Genomic DNA, 16,924 nt, shown 5'->3' with positions numbered 1-16,924 from the left:
GCTGCAGTCATAGCTCAGGTCCTTTCATTTCCCTACTTCCCAGCTTGTGCCTGGAGGTTGGCACCTGCCGTAGGCTCCCACCTCCTCCAAACAGCACGGTGCAGGCAAGGGGACGGGAGCGCCAGCCCCAGCACCCCGCTCCAGCCAGGAGCCAGGTGAGATCTCCCGCTGATGACGACGTGAGGCCAAGAAGGACCCACAGGAGGACACGGAGCAGGGTTTAGCGGTGGCCCTGAGCAGGGACGCCACCTCTCCAACAGGGTACCCTCCTGCTCCAGCTGCTCGTGCTTCGCCCCAGGGTGCTCCGGACCCCCGTGCTGCTGGGGGTGCCCCCTCCCACGCTGCGTCTGCACAAGGGGCCACAGTTGCTCTCACCAGACTTGGTGCTGCTGCCCCTAGGGATGGTGCCGCTGCCTCCCTGGGGCTTGCTGGGCTGCCAGGCAGCTATAACCACCGTACACTGTTCTCAGCCCTCAAATCAGTCCATTGCCAACACTAAATCAAGCCAAGCACTGTTTGAATTGCCTTTAATGAGCTGCATTAAATAGTTGGCATGCTATAATTAGAAGGGGATTCACAATAGTGAAACAGGCCCTTAATTTTAATTAGCGCAGCCCTCTGAACAAACGCTGTGCATCCGGCACAGCACTGGTCACAGCTCCCCTCACCCCACGGGTGACAGCCAGGCGGTGGGGAGAAGCATTCACCGCTCCCAGGGCAGCCGTGCTCCGGCAGGCTGTTGCTCCTGTCACATCTCCTCCGACTGACCATGGTCTCAGCTGGGCAGCAGGTGGGGTCGCTGGTGGCTGTCCCCAAGTTCGGGGATGCAGTGCAGTGGTACCCGAGCCCCTGCAGCCCACAAGGAGAGGGCATCGGCACGGAGCAGCCGGGGACGCCTTCTTTGGCCCTCTGCCTACACCGACTGCCACAGTGGGATGTGCCAGGCCCCTCCTCAGGCACTTCCATCGCACATCCATAGCAAAGCACTGCCACTACAGCTCTTTCCAGGGAAAAGCCACATCTCAAAGAAAACAAGTCATCCGGCTTGGAACTGGAGGGGATAGAAGTGAGCCTTCAAGCACAACGGGACACGTGCCCTCGCTGCTGTCACATCCTCCCCATCACCTTCTGCCTGGAAGCGGCAGTGATGACGGACAGCATGGGGTGAAAGGCATGACCCACAGCATCTCCTGCCAAACGCAGTCTCAGCACACCAGCGACGTGTCCCCCCAGCTGGCTCGCCGTTTCTGTCCTGGACGTTTTGCCAGGACCTACTTGCTGGGAGAGCTAGCACCAAAGCTAGGTCCTGGTGAGGACATCCCCAGGCGTGCCAGAGCGCCCTGATGCTCAGCACCAGCACTGCTGGCATGCTCTCCATTCAGCCCTGCCGTCCCCCGTGCAGGGAAACCCCTCTCCTACCGTGGGCTGTTGTCTGTTTGCATTTCTTTCCTCTTTGCGGCCTTGGCGCGACCAGCCCGGCATGTCGTGGTGGGTGAGGCATGTGAGCCCAGGCTGGCAGGCATGCGTGGCCAGCAGGATTATTGCAGGGGCAGCTCTGTGCTCCCAGCTAAAGTCCATTTCCCTTTCCATTAAGCAGCGCTGGTGTCTTGGTGCCACTGGGCAGCCAGCACCCCGTGGCTGCATTTCACTGAATTTGGCCAGAAAAGCATCGGGAATAAGACTGCAGCTCCCTACACCCTCTTGAAAGGGGCTGCCTGCCTTGGCCTGGCTCTGGTGGTATCTATCTGTTGTATTTTGCTCTGCGAGGTATCAGTGGAAATGGGTGCCCCCAGAGGAAGCCCAGAGTCTCTCTGTCCCCCGGGAGCAGCTTTTCTCCTCTGAGCGGTGTGGAGGAAATGCTCCCGGTGTTTCGTTACCTGCTTTACGGCTTGTGAAGCAGCAGCCCCACTCCTACAGGTCAGACAGCGCGGCAGCGTTGGCCTCTTCCCAGCTAAAACGCAGCAAAGAAAGGATGCTCCACCTCGCCTGTCTTGTAACTCTCTCCTGGCGCAGACTCGCTTTCTACAGCCTACGAAAGGTCAGATATTGAGCTGATTAACATTGCTATATCTGAAATAAATCTGCCATCATGGTTTAATGTAGGCAGAAGTGATCTGAACTCCAAGACATCATGCAGGATTAGAGAAGCAGATTTTGCCTTCCCTGCTACCAGTTTCGCTTCTGTATTTGCACAGAGACCCGCACGCATAACTGCATTTGGGAAACAAATTATTGGGGGTGGGGGGAGAAGGGGGATACCCCAACAAAGCAGCAGCTTGTTTTTTGCCAGTTTAAGCCCTTTTCCTTGCTGTGGCTCTGAGGTAGAGGAATGAGGCAGGTGACCTCCCGGCCATGGTGGCTGGAGCCCCGAGGCACCCATCAGCCCCGTCCTGGCACGCAGGGGTGAAGGGCTTGTCCTGCCACCAGGGCCAGCTGCGGGCAGGCTCAGGAAAACTGTGTCTGGCTTATGTCCCTTTCCCCGGGTCCCTCGCCACCCCTGGTGCTCCCGTTGCTCTCTCGCTCTTTCCCTGTGGCTTTCCACAAATGGAGACTTTCACCGCTCCCTGCGGTAGCAGTTGCTCCTTACACGTAACGGCCAGCGAGCCCCTCTCATAGCTCAAAACGCTTCACGCTGAATTGTTCCTCGTGGCCCTCTTCCAACAGGCCAACAAACAGCCACGTAGCAGACACCGACGGGGAACACACACTGCTCCTTTCAAAGGATGTGGTGAGCCAACAACATTTTCAGCAAATCTTCCTGTGGGAGGCATAAGTCTTTGGGCAGCAGAAATGTACCTTTTCCTACCCCATTAGGAAAGCTGCCTTTTTATTTCTCTGACTCTGCAACTGTGTTTGTGAAAAAATACACAAATTGTGCAAACATATTGATCAAACCTGAACAGGGTTTGCAAACTTCTCTCTCCATTAAGTTGCAAATTGACCATATTACCACCCGAAACCACTCCACCTTTGCTTCCTCTTTTAAGGCTTTCACCTTCACGGTCCCGCACTTCACTAGGCCCCTCTGGCCTTGGGCAGCGAGGCAGGAGCCCGAAGCGCAGCAATGTTTGCTTCATCCCTTTCCTCGCCAGCCCCCCTCGCAGGAGGGACCCTCATCTCTCCACAAAACTCTGCCACTAACTAATGATCCAGTTCTCTTCTCCGGGATGCCGGCAGCTCAGTGCAGGCGCCAGCCGAGCAGCATGTGCTGGCTGCAGGGTGCCCTCCCCTGCTCCCACGCAGGACTGGAAGCTGAAGGGGAGGCACAGCCGTGGCCGGGCCATCGCTCCTCAGCCAGGCACGGAGGACACTGCCCGGCATGGGTGTCCCTGGCGGAGAGGGGCCCGGGGGAAATGCCGTTGCTCCTTCTGCCATGGTTCCTTCCTGAGAAGGGGGCACATGCTGGCCTGGAGATCCTCCCGGCATCGGGGCCCTTCTCCCCGCGTAGGCGCCAGGGACTGCATTCACCCTCCGAGCACTGTGGTTTTTGCTCTGCGACTCCTGCAAGCACAGCCTGAGGCTTTGCTCGGAGGCGTGCTTTGGATGTGAGGCCCTTCATGCCATGAAGAGTGATGCGAAGGCTCCCTGTGGCCTCAGCCTAAACCCAAATAACAACAGCTTCTTCCTGCCGGCTCCACTTGGGTGAGTTACAGGCACCCACTGATCTGACTGGCTGCTGGCAGGCTGCAAAACGGCGCTGCTAGATTGGTCCCAAGCTCTTTAAGGAAAGCTACTCGCTCTTCGTTTAGAGGACCAAGTAGCTACAAGGGCATCGCTGCCGGCACTGCCGTCCTGAGCGCGCGGCCCCCGCAGGACGCACTGCAAGGCAGGCAGCAGTGGGGCGGGATGGGGCAGAGCAGGAGCAGGGAGGCAGGTGGGACACCTGAGACCAGTGGCAGTGGCCCCTGCGCTGCCACACACCTAGGAGCAAACGGGAAATGCAGGCTTCTCCCAGCAGCGGATCTGAAACGCTCCCCCCACTCCCGCAGAAAGCAGAGCATCCGTCGAAGCGCAGTCAGGAGCCCAGCCACGGCCGCTCGGTTTACCCGTGCTCCAGGTGGCATGCCTGGGATAACACTGCTGAGTCCCTGAGCAACGAAACCTTGGACTTTCCTACTCCTCGTTTGGCCCACATCTGTCTCAGGGTGCCACAGCCACCAGCGCCCACGCAAGAAAGGCTATTCCCCTCGTGCAGAGCCGTCTCCACTTCCCCGCTCCATCATGCGTCCAGCGCCTCAGGCCTGGTGGCAGAGAATAATTACATTCTTCCAGCTTCCATATCGATTAAGAAAGCATTGAATGAGCTGGATGCGGTCACCCAGCCTGATACCACCCCGGTGGTGAGCCCCAGCTGGGCTCGCATCCCCCCCCAGAGCCCTCTCAGAGGCCAGTGCCTGGTGCGTGTCCAGCGACACTTCCAGCCGGCTGCACCGACGGCCGGCTGTCTAACACCACGGGGCCGCTTCCCCGGCCCTGGCTGCAGAGGGAAATGAGGCTTCCTTGGCACGGCCCGCTCCTGACAGCTCTCTATCGGCTGTCACCCACCCTCCTGGCAGTTACAGTTACACGTTGTTCGTTGTTAGTTTGTCCCGGTGTTTTTCTAGGAAAGGCTGTTGAGCCGGTTTGTCAGGAATTCCCTGGCTTCTCTCTCCCTCTTCCTAAAGACAGATAGGTCGGGCTCCCCCCTCCCCCATGACCTCTCGCCCCTCCGTGCTGAGAGATAGTGGCTCCGCAACGGCTCCAGCCCTTCTCCACAGTCCCGGCGTGAGCGGTCCCGGCTGATCTGAAAATAGCTAGCGACGCTGGTGAAGCTCCTCTGCCTCCTCCGCTGGCTGCCGCGCAGGCTGGCTGGCTCCAGCTCACCCTTCAGCTGCGGGCCTGAAGGGGAGAGAAGGGCATTAATCTCTCTCCTGCCTGTGACACTGCCAACAGACACACGTCCAGCCCGTTCCCCAAGTCCTCCAGCGGTGGCTACCTGAAACATGCAGGCACACGCTCCTCCCAGCCCTCTGCGCCTGCCTTTGGCCACCCGCCCTGTCGGAAAGTTCCCCTGCTGCAAATCTGGGGACTATTTTTTGACAGAGAACTTGCTGTTATAGAGGAAGGCCCAGCAGGCTTTGGAAATTATTCTGGGAACACATTCAGAGAGGTGGGGAAGGTCTGGCGTGGCCCCTCTCCCCAGCCAGCACTGCCCGGGGCTCCCTAATCATGGTGTCCTCGAGATGCGTCAGAGCTGCAGAAAGAGGCTGGCTGTTATTTGTGCAGCATTAACTCACCCGAGGTGCAGGCCAAAGCTAACAGGGATGTCTGGTTCTCTGTGCTCGGTGCGAGAGGGGCTGCTGGAAGAAGAAGAATTGCCAGCTGTGCAGTTTGAGCCCCTTGTGCCTCGACGCCCGAGCCAGGTCCAGCCTCTCCTCTAGGGGCCGGAGAGTAATTGCCTTCCTTTTCTGTCAGGGAAAAGCAGCTACAAAGGGGGAAATAACACTGACGCAGCAAAGTGGACGTGAGACAAGCTACAGAAATGCATAAAATAAGTTTTTGAAAAATTCTGACTTTGCTCACAAAGGCTACAGACGTGCCCTGCGGTGCTTGCGGGACGGTCCAGCGCAGTCACCCAGCACAAACAAGGCTGCTTGCAAGGAAGAAGGTAAGCGAAAGAGCCATTCTTGGGACACCAGCATGAGCCAGGGCTCACAAGAGCCAGGACGGCTCTCAGCCCTAGGAAGGGGCTGGAAGAGACTCGCCTTGCAGTGAGGGGCGCAGGGCAGAGGAGCGCTGGCAGGGCAGGCTGGGGCACCGCGCAGAGGCTCGTCGGGCAAACATCTGTATGACAGCCCCTGGCAAACCTGGTGCAGCCACAGCTGGGGCTGGGCAGCAGTCTGCAACTGTAAAAACTGTCCCTTTAAAAGCAGCGGGAGCATCCTTCCCGCAGCCTTCCCCCATATTTGGGGGTGCAAGCTGACTGCTAGGCCACAAGGAAAATGGGGCCTGAAACCTAGCAGTGGGCTTGGCTATCCAGCCAGAGACTCAGCACTGGAGCTCAGAGCAGATGTCGCTGGTGCAGGACTTAAAGCTGTGAACTTTTGTACGTTGGGCTCCAGCTGGGAGCAGAATTTCAGAAAGCAAAGCTTGGCCATTCAAGCAAGCTGTACGTGTGCCTCAAGTCACCTGCACTCAGAGCAGACACAGAACCGAGCTCTTTCCACTGTTGATCATCACTGTTTTCTTTGTAGCATCGTTTTTGGGCTGCTTTGGTGACAGCAGCATCCCCTCACATGCAAGGGCATGGCAGAGGGCAAGATGTTGGGCGGCTACAGCAGCCACGCTGCCATCACAAGAGCACAGCTGCATCATTTAGCATGTTTTGATGCTGCAAATAACCTGGCAAATGCCAAAGTGACTTTGAACGCTGCCAGCTTATTTTTGAAAGAAACCAATAAACTTTGCTGGAAGTACCATAAGGACTATAATTTGCTCTTACGTATGTTCAGGCAGGGGATGGTTCATTGGTTTTAATAGTGCAAAGCTTTAAGTATGCAAATAGCTCTTTACTCAGTCTGGGCAAACAGCAAAGAAGAGACAAGAGCAACTATATTTAGACCATCTTGCAACAATTAAACGACAATTTAGGATTTCTTTTTGCAGCCAATTTTATTTGAAGTTGGTTTGTTTTATTAATGTTTGGATACTCTTCTAATAGCTAATCAATTCAGACTTCTAGGTCTGCTTTTCAGAGAAGAAATGTATCTGCAATGCACCTGCATCCTTCTTACACGCTCCTGTCCCAGATTCACATTTAAAGTGAATTAAGGACGTGTTTGGGGAAGATCAAAAATAGAAGTGCTTAGAGCAAGCTAAAGATTGTTCTCGGAAATACAACAAACATATATTTGAACACATATGTTTCTACAATGAATACAAAGACTGGAACAAGAATACCTCTCTTTGGGGAACATATGCCTTACAGGCCTGGGGGGTTTCCATGAGTTTTGCGGAACATAGCCTTATTAACTACAGACAAGTAGGCTATTAATTTTCTTGGGGATTTTGCCCTTGATATGGGAGTTTTGTGAACAAGTGCTGAATGCCACTGCCCTACAAAGTCGTTTATTTTAACAAGTGGAGCCTCGCAAGCGCACCCACGTCTGGCAGGTCTTTAGCATCCCAACGTGCTGTCAGGGAAGTGGTCAGAGAGCAGAGGAGGACAGCAAGAGGGAGGGAGCATTTCCCATACATAGGGAGGTTAAATAAAGGAGGGCTCTTCAGCTTGGAAAAAGTGATGACCAAATAGCTGGTGGGATGAGCACAGGGATCCATAAAAATCATGCCTGGAACAGCACAGAAAGGGTATGTTTACTCACCCTTTCTTGTAACACAAATAGCAGCTGTATGTGGTGAGAACATCTGGAGCAGGGCTAAAGACAAAGAGGAAGTGCTTTACCCCAAAATACATCATTAAATTAGGGAACTTGTTACCACAAGATTCTGAGAAGGCCTGAGATATAAAACAGAGCATAAAGGGGTGAAACCAATTCAGAGAGGGTAGATTCGCCAGTAATGATTCGACATGGTACCTGGATGAAGTTTCTGGCCAGGAGCTTCCTTCCAAGCTGATCCCAGATGCGGGAGGGTGTAGCAAGGGGACAGATCACACCATTTGCACCCACTTCACACGTTCTCTCCTAAGCAGCAGCTCGCGTCTGCACCAGTCTCCCCAGAGCGCAGAAAGGCTCAACCCCAGCCCAGGCCACCGTGCCTGGCTCCAAGGAAGAATCAGTCAGACCGACTTGTTCATCTCTCCATTTTATTAGTGTAAACACAACCCCCCCTTTCTCTCCCCACTATTAAATACAAACCAGGAGCACAGAGCAGCTCCTCAGTCGTTTTCTCCTTAGGAGACGCACAGCCAAACCATCCATCCTGCCCACCAGCCTCAGCGGTGCTGGCCAGGGTCAGGGCCAGGCATGGTGTCCCCTGCCCCACACTGAGCGGAGTGGACGCAGCTCTTGAAGAAGCCAAGCTGCAGCTGCCAGCCACGAGGAAGGGCCACAAAGGCCAGGCGCATGCATGCACCAGGGTCCCTTCTGCAGTGGCAAGGCAGCAAAGCCCCTGGGACAGGTGCCCACAGGGCAGCCCCACGCTGGGCTCTGGATTGGTGGCAGGGACAGCTCAAACCTCCAGCAGGAGGCTCTTGTCTGAAGGCTGCGACCTCCTACGTCCTATTGATACTACGAAGGCCGAAGAGGCCTGGGTCACAGTTCCCATGGGGAGCAGCTCATGGTAAGTGAATACAGCAGGATCCCTGGCTCCCCTGCAGCACTCCCTGCACCTGCAGATCCTGGGGCCAGGAACCCCCACCCCAGTCAGCCTGGAGGATTCAGGTTTCTGTCTCATTACCAAGTGGCGTACACTAAAACCAACCTTCTTATTGCTCTTTTGGGGTCAGACGTGCCCCAATCCATCCTCCCCCTACTCAAGCCTGCAGCAGGCAGGCACAGGGACACACCTCTCCCCACATGACAGGGGCCAGTGCTCTGGTCCTTTCTGTCCTAGTGTCCAAAGAGTGCCCAGCACTGGGAGCCAAATGAGCAAATGCAGCCCTGTATCAGGGGGGCAGGGGAAAATGTGGCAGCTCCCCAAGCCCCATCTGGTAACTCATCACAGTCACAGCCCCACAGCAGGGGCCTCAGGCTCTGTGAGCCCTCAGGCTGAGGGGGCCGGGGGTGGTGCAGTTCACAAGACAAAGCAAGGGACAGAACAGTTCTGCTCCTCCCACCAGCCATTGCAGCCAGGAGCAAGAGGGACCGCAGTCAGCAGCTCTGGGATGAGAACCCAGGTGTCCTGGCTCTCAGCTCAATAACTCTAACCCAATCTCATGTGAGGGTCTACAAAAACCACAGCTGCTCTGGAACATCCCAGGCAGCCCAGGCTGGGAAATCCCAGCCCTACCTGGGTAGCACCAGGGTGATGGAGTCACAGGCTCTGGCACCAGCTAGCGGTGATCACTGCAGCCATGCCACACTCACCAGGACGAGGAGGACAGATCTGGGCAGCAGAGCAGGTGGGGCAGGCAAGAGGCTGGGCAGGGCCAGCCCCTCCGTGCCCTGGGCTCAGGTGCTGTTCCCCTGCTCCTGCTCAAAAAGCACCATGGCCAACTGGGAACGAGACCCTACACCCTCCAAACTGCTCTGCACGCAGCGGTGGTAGATCTCCTCGCTGAGCCGGGGATTGCAGGCCTGGTGCCGGTAGCGCTGCAGCAGGGCAGGCTCCACGGCCCGGAAGACATGTAGGTTGGAGTATTTGATGAACATATCATAGATGTCCAGGGTCTCCAAGATGTCTTCATTCTCCTGCACATCACCTGCCATGCGGGTGCGCGCCGCCATGTAATCAGCATTGTAGAAGCAGGCCTCATGGAAGACATCACGGTCAAAGCGCCCCGCGTCCCGCAACAGGTCCAGTGTGGTGGGTGGCACCTGGTTGTGGTAAGCGATGGCAGGGTTGTAGCCCTGAAAGTGAATGGGGAAGAAGACTTGCCAGTTGTTGATGGTGTTCATCCGGCAGCGGTTCAGGAAGTCAGTGGTGACCTCTGTGCCCACGCCTGCCACAAAGAAAAGCGTGTCCACAGGATGCTTCTTGGAGATGATGTCCATGACCTTGATTTGGGAGGGTGCATCTGTCTTAACACTGATCCACGGGATCTTCACCTCTGCATACTTGCGCTCATACTCAGTGATCTGGGCTTTCACTGGGGCAAAGATGTCATTCTGGGTCACCTGCTGGGCCTCAAAGGGGTCGTAGATAAAGAGGAAGGTGAGCACCGCGTTCTCACTGTTCTCAAAGGCAGCTGCTGCATATGCTTCCAAAAAGCGGGCAGCATGGTCCCGGTCATGGGCAGTGAGTGGCAGGATGACATTGATGCGGCTGGCCTCTGTCACGTACGGCATGGGGATGATCTCCACCTCGCTGAGGGGGCGCACCAGGTGCACACGCTTGGTGACAGAGCGGCTGTGCCCCTTCTGAGTGACCACCTCTACCTGTAGGTCCAGTGTGTACTCCATGCCACGTGTGGGGTCAAAGCGCCGGTACCCATTCACCAGCTGCTGCTTGCGGACATGCAACACTGGCTGGTACTTGCGGTTCAGCTCCTCCATGGCAGTGGCCACCACATCAGCCACATCTGCCAGGTCCACACCACGTAGCTCACACTTGGGGGAGCCGTCCACACATGCATACACCTGATCCTCTGTGAAGTAATCCCAGCGCAGCACCTCAAAGCGGGTTTTGGGCTGGAATGGGGGAGGAATGCCAATGGGCCACGTGGCGCTGTGGTCCCCATCTGCAGACAGCCTGCTGGAGTTCTGGATTTCCAGCTGCAAAAGCAGAGAAGGAGCAGTCAGAGCCAAGGTGGGTACAGATATGCCTTCCAGTTCTTTCTGCAGAGCCCCTTCTGCTAACACATGATATTCAGAAATTTGATACTGCTATTTGGGACAGGAGTGGCTAAACAAGTTTGTACTGCTTTCAGACTGACGCCAGCAAAAGAGTGGCAGGGTTTCACCAGAACTGCACACAGAATACAATAAGCTGCTTTCATTGGCATGGCCTGCACTTTGTCCCACCCCACTCTGAGTTTGCTGCCAGATCTTGGCACACTGCTGGCCCGATCATCCCGGACTGCCACAGCTCCAGGATCTGCCTGGGTCCAAAGCTGCTCACAGCCTGCTTGGCTGAACAGAAGTCAGTCAGAAGTCACAGGCATGCGCTCTGAGGTTAGGATCATGAAGTGAAGTTCAGCAAGATCTGAGAAGGGTTCAAAGGTCCACATGGCCCAGACGAACCAAGAGGCAGAACCTCCTGGTTCAGGCCACAAGGGCAGAGGCCTTAAGGACTGATCTCCAGACAGCACTGTCACCACCGCAGCCACAGAAGCTCAGCTGATGCCACTCCAGAACAGCTCCAGGCCAGAAAGCCCTCACATTAGAGTGGAAAGGTGGCCCAAAGAGACTGAAAAGCCCACAAGGATGGCAGGAGGAGCCCAGATCCTCCCAACTAAGCCAGGTCTCACCTGCAGCTGCTGGATCTCCTGGTATGTCCTCTCCAGCTCCACCTGTGCAAAGTACTTGTGCAGCCGGTACATCTGGACAGGGTCCAGCACAGGGTGGACAGTGAACGCGTTCTGGAAACGTGGGTCAGTCTCCCGCTCAGGGTCTACGTTCTTCCCCAACTCAAAGTACTGGTAATGCAGGCCCTGTGTCAGCAAGGAGAGACATGTTACAGCTGATCCAGACCTACAGTGCCACCCCACTGGGTACAAGCAAAGCAAGCCCAAGGGAAAAAAGCACACGAGAGCTGGTCCCACAGTCCCTAGAAGTGGGCAGGGCTGGTGAGACACTGCCCAGAGGCTTTCCTCAGTGCAAGGGAGGAGGGAAGGTGAGACAGGAAAACAGGCCAGGCTGAGGTGGCAGGGATCAAGCACCCTCACAGCCCAGCTCCACTGCAGGATCTACCTCATGCTCCTCAGCACAGTTGATGGCTGTGTAGTCGATGATGCAGCGGCCCAGCCACTCATCGGGCCGGGCACTGAGGATGTCGTTACGGCAGTTCTCCAGGTGAGGCTGTAGACGCAGGAGGAGACTGCGGGACAGCAGGTACCCAAAGCCGCCATAGCAGTAGCGTCCCTCGGTGTCTCCACCGATGAACTCCTCAGGGCGGCCCAGGTAGAGGTGGGTGTCAATGCTGAGGTGGGCGACCAGGCGGCTGATGCGGTGTGCCTCTGTATAGGTATCATCCTGCACCAGGAAGAACCAGTCGAAGTCGCTCACATAATGGTCCAGCAGGTACTTAATGGTCTGGTACATGTTCCAGATGGGCCGCTCATCGCTATGCGTCACCACCGTCATGCCATGAGGCACCTTGCGGCCCCGCGTGCCTGTGAAGTACACCAGGCGCTCCAGGCGGTGGGCCAACGTGCGGTTCACAGCCACCGCCAGTGTGTTCAGCGTGCTCTTGGAGGTCAGCACGCCCACAAAGAGCCGCTGCCGCATCCCCAGCTCCGTGCTGATGTACCGGGTCCTGCAACAGAGAACGTGCATGTGACACAGTCCGCAATCAGAGCGCTCCACCACCACATCGGCCCAGGTCCTCCCCATCTCCCCATCTCCCTCCCAGACTTCGCAAAGGGGGTGAGGCTCAGTGTCCAGGCTCCAGAGTTAAGCCCTTTTGCAGAAGAAGGGAACACTACTCCTAGGTTTGCAACCACATGGACAAGACATTGGCCCAGGAAACCACACAGGGACCCAGAGGCTGCCAGGGACACTGCCAGCAGCAGGTCCTAGGCAAGAGTCACAGCAGAGAGCTCTGGTGAGGTACCCTGGTACCTGAGCCGCTACTCTGACCCTGCCCTGTCAAACAGCAAACACAGCTGGCACCCTACAGCTGCAGGGCAGCCAGAGAGCCTTCCCAAGCCTGCTGCTCCCCCAGGCCCTCCTGCCAGGGCCCTGCAGCCCCAGCACTGGCTCCATCCCCACTGGAACAGGGACACAGGCAAGAAGTCTAGATCCCCCACTCCATCTAAGACCACAGGGGACCTTCTCTTTTCGCTGTCATGTTAGCCCAGCTCATACAAGAAGTTCACAAAAGGCTGGATGCAGCTAAAATAGGAAAACAGAGATTCCAAACCTCCTGTTTTAGCAGAAATACCCCCACACCAGACACCCTGCGCTGCTGCCAGTCCAGACACAGCCTTCAACCTGGGACATCTGAGCAGGGAGCTGGGCAGAGAGGCACTTTCTCGCAGCCTTTCCCCACGCATGGCTCTCCACCAGACAGGCCTCTGGGAGCCAGGAGAGCGGTGCCTAGGTGAGAGCCTGTGCCGCCCTCCAGGCGAGGGAGAGCTCAGGGCTGCATGATCTGCGCCAGCCCCCAGGCAGGCAGCTCCCATGTGAAAGTGCATGGCCTGAGCCCAGCTGCCAGCACAGGGACAGCCGGAGCTCCCTCCCCACAGCTGCCCCCAGCTGCCAGACTCACAATTACTTTCAGGTTTAATTATTCCAACATGGCCCGGAGGCAGGAAGCGACCCCCCCACACACACTCCCATGCTGCTGCCTCACACACACTGGCCCCATTCAGCCCCCCGCTCCCTCTGTCCGCCCACCTCCTCGCAGGGACAAGGAAGCCCTTTCACTGCTGGCTCCATGTCATCCTGGGGCTGCTGGGACAGGGCACACCCAGCCCCAGAGCAGGTTGAGGGTTGCAGCATGCAGTGGGGACATGCTGCTGCAGGACATGTGCCTGCCAGGGTAGGATAGGAGAGAGGAGACAGCCTAGGGCAGGGTGTCATGCAGAGTGTGCTGCATCCAGCCCAGCGACTTATGCACCACGGCAGCACAGGCACAAAGCTCCTCTGGGCTGAGCGCCAGGAGGAGCAGCTTGGCTCCCAGCACAGGCAGGGACAGTGGCAGAGGAAGGGTTAAGGAGAAGGGGGAAGGAGGTATTGTATGAGCTCAGGAAATGGAGGGGAGGAAGGGAAGCAGCAGAGGAAGGCTCTCCAGCAGCCCATAGTGTTGCAAGAAAAATCAAGCTGTAGACCCCAGGACAGCACCCCTGGGAACTGCAGGAGCAGACAAGCACCATGCCAGGTGCCCTTTGCCTGGAAAAACTCCCAGCACATTTACAGGGGCAAGGGAGTATCTGAGCAACAGTCAGAAACATGGCCATGCCTGTGCACACAGAGCTTGACCTCAGCTATTCCCGGCAAAGCCCTGGTTAATAGTCCACAGCTCTTCTTCCATCTGTGCTGCAAACGAAAGGAATTAGCCCAGGCCATGCTCCTGAGCCTGCCCAGCAACCCCAGACCTCATTACTAAGTCACATAAAGTGTGGCTCCCCATCAGCCTGAAGAAATCAGCTGCACACATGCACACACCGACACAAGTAAAGCAGAAACGGGACAGCAAGCAGCAACAGAGAGTTTTGCGGGCGACATGGTGCCAGAGAACGGGAGCAGCAGGCTCCTTTCACCCAGTGCAGTCTGAGCAGGCTCCTCCACATGCACCCAAGCCAGCCAGTGCCCACAGTGCTGCCTGGCAGCTCGGCCGCATCAAGAAGCAGCAGAGCAGCCAGAGCAGTGGTGCCCCTGTGAGCAGGCCCTCAGCTCCCGCAGCAGGGGAGGATTTCACAGTTGCACGCCACCTTGTTAGAAGGTTTTCTGAGCTGGGCTGTCAGAGCCCTTTTGAAGCCCAGCAAGTCCAGTAAAGGATGTGGCACACTGGGGTCACTTCATTCCTGTTCCCAGCATGGGGCACCAGCCCAACAACAGCTCTTACCAGCTATGGTTAGGGCAGGACTCAGGGAGATCAAGACTGGCCACAACCACAGCTGACAGGTACCTTCTCTCCCACCTACTAGCTCTCCCTCTACACCCCGGTATGGGCCACAGAATCACACCACAACTCAGACGAAGCCCCCCAGACTCCCCTCAAGCCCCAGGCTGGGCATGTCAAATCTCAGCCCGAGAAGGAAGGGTCTCAGGCCAACAAGAGAGCAAGTTTACATTAGACAAGAGAGTTGCAAGTATCAATAAGGAGTGATGAGTGCTGGGGGCAGAGCCCCATCCCCACACCAGGGCTGTGCGGAGCGGTCCACGCCAACCCTGGGCTGCAGAGCGGCACGGAGCGCGGGGCAGGCTCCGGCAGCGGGGTGGCTCCCAGCCGGGAGCTGTGGCACAGCCAGACACCTCTAACGGAAGTCATTATTGCAGAAGGACTTCCTGAGCAGCCGGGAAATGGCCCTACACTTTCCTGTCGGAGTTCATACAGGAGGGCCGGCAGCCACTTGGCACGGGGCAGCTGGCCACTTGGCTTCGGGCAGCCAGCAAGGAGCACGAGGGGGCAGCGGGGGGACAGAAGGCATCTGGCTGCTTCACACAGGGTGACCAGCCACTTAATGGGGGGCAGCAGGGGGCAAACGGAAGCTGACAGCTTAGCGTGGGCAGCCAGCAGCTAGGCACAGGGCCATGGGGTGCACAGGGCAGCTAGCATGGGCATGGGGCAGAAGGCAGGGGCACGGGGCAGCCAGCTGTTGGGCATGGGGCAGAAGGCAGCACTGGCACAGGGCAGCTGGCTCTCAGGCAGGGGGCAGATGGCGTGATGCACAGGACAGCCGGCTTTGGGAACGGGAGAGAAAGCGGGGGGCACAGGACAGAAAGCAGGGGGCAGCCAGCCGCTGTGCTTGGGGCAGATGGTGGGGCAGCCTGCCCCTTGGCGCGGGGCAGACGGAGCAGGGCAGGGGGCAGCCTGCCCCTTGGCGTGGGGCAGACGGCGCAGGGCAGGGGGCAGCCAGCCGTCGGGCAGGGGGCGACAGCGCGGGGGGGGCAGCCTGCCCCTTGGCGCGGGGCAGACGGAGCAGGGCAGGGGGCAGCCAGCCGTCGGGCAGGGGGCAGACGGAGCAGGGCGGGGGGCAGCCTGCCCCTTGGCGCGGGGCAGACGGAGCAGGGCGGGGGGCAGCCTGCCCCTTGGCGCGGGGCAGACGGAGCAGGGCGGGGGCAGCCTGCCGTCGGGCAGGGGGCGACGGCGCGGGGGGGGCAGCCTGCCCCTTGGCGCGGGGCAGACGGCGCAGGGCAGGGGGCAGCCAGCCGTCGGGCAGGGGGCAGACGGAGCAGGGCGGGGGGCAGCCTGCCCCTTGGCGCGGGGCAGACGGAGCAGGGCGGGGGCAGCCTGCCCCTTGGCGCGGGGCAGACGGAGCAGGGCGGGGGGCAGCCTGCCCCTTGGCGCGGGGCAGATGGAGCAGGGCGGGGGGCAGCCAGCCGTCGGGCAGGGGGCAGACGGCGCAGGGCAGGGGGCAGCCTGCCCCTTGGCGCGGGGCAGACGGCGCAGGGCAGGGGGCAGCCAGCCGTCGGGCAGGGGGCAGATGGAGCAGGGCGGGGGCAGCCTGCCCCTTGGCGCGGGGCAGACGGAGCAGGGCGGGGGGCAGCCAGCCGTCGGGCAGGGGGCAGACGGAGCAGGGCGGGGGGCAGCCAGCCGTCGGGCAGGGGGCAGATGGAGCAGGGCGGGGGCAGCCTGCCCCTTGGCGCGGGGCAGACGGAGCAGGGCAGGGGGCAGCCTGCCCCTTGGCGCGGGGCAGACGGAGCAGGGCGGGGGCAGCCTGCCCCTTGGCGCGGGGCAGACGGAGCAGGGCGGGGGCAGCCTGCCCCTTGGCGCGGGGCAGATGGAGCAGGGCGGGGGCAGCCTGCCGTCGGGCAGGGGGCAGCCTGCCCTTGCCGTGGGGCAGACGGGGGGGGGGGGGGGGGCAGGCGGGGACAGGGGCCCAGGACAGCGCCCCCCCGGCGGGGCCCAGCCCCCCCACCGCCCCCGCCCCCGCACCTGACGGCCTTCTTGGCGGCCCTGCCGGGGCTGGGCGGGCGGTAGGGCACGACGCGCGGCTCCCAGCTCTCGGCGCCCAGCCCGCCGGGCACGGCGTTGGGCCTGCGGGCCGCGTTGCCGTTGTGGCGGCCGCCGTCGAGGCCGGGCCCGGGCCCGCTGGCGGGGCCGCCGGCGGGGCGCTGGCGGGCGGCGGGGCGCAGCGGCGGCCCGCAGGGCTCCTCCACCCAGGTGACGCTGAGCAGGCTCAGCGTGAAGCCCAGCGACACGCCGATCACCACCGGGCCCGCGGGCCGCAGCACCGACAGCACCAGCGAGAGCCGCATGGCCGCGCCGGGCGAGGCGACGGGCCGGGACGCGCCGGGCCGGGACGCGCCGGGCCGGGACGCGCGGGCGGGGGCGGGGGCGGCTCCGGCTCCCCGCGCTCGGCGCCGCCGTCCGACGTGTCACCCCCCGGCCCCGCCCCGCGCGACACGTCACCGCCGGGCGGCCGCTCCCGGCCAATGGGCCGCTCTCGGCGCGCCCCGGCCGCCGCGTCACTGCCGCGCTCGGCGCCGCGGCCGAG

At 59.5% G+C, this 16,924-nt stretch overlaps 1 protein-coding gene across 1 annotated transcript; it reads right to left on the bottom strand.

Moving 5' to 3' along the window:
- Window positions 1-6,666: 6,666 nt before the first annotated feature.
- CHPF (chondroitin polymerizing factor) lies at window positions 6,667-16,716 on the bottom strand. The gene is made up of 4 exons (XM_067299155.1): window positions 16,363-16,716; window positions 11,511-12,075; window positions 11,069-11,251; window positions 6,667-10,373 (listed from the first exon to the last, which is right to left on the bottom strand). The coding sequence occupies exons 1-4, from the start codon at window positions 16,683-16,685 to the stop codon at window positions 9,111-9,113; spliced, it is 2,334 nt and encodes a 777-aa protein (XP_067155256.1). The 5' UTR covers window positions 16,686-16,716; the 3' UTR covers window positions 6,667-9,110.
- Between the last annotated feature and the right edge of the window lie 208 nt (window positions 16,717-16,924).

Source organism: Apteryx mantelli, chromosome 6, assembly GCF_036417845.1.
Source record: "Apteryx mantelli isolate bAptMan1 chromosome 6, bAptMan1.hap1, whole genome shotgun sequence".
NCBI lineage: Eukaryota > Metazoa > Chordata > Aves > Apterygiformes > Apterygidae > Apteryx > Apteryx mantelli.
The sequence above is the reverse complement of the archived record's forward strand: the minus strand, read 5'-3'. Positions and strand labels throughout refer to the sequence as shown.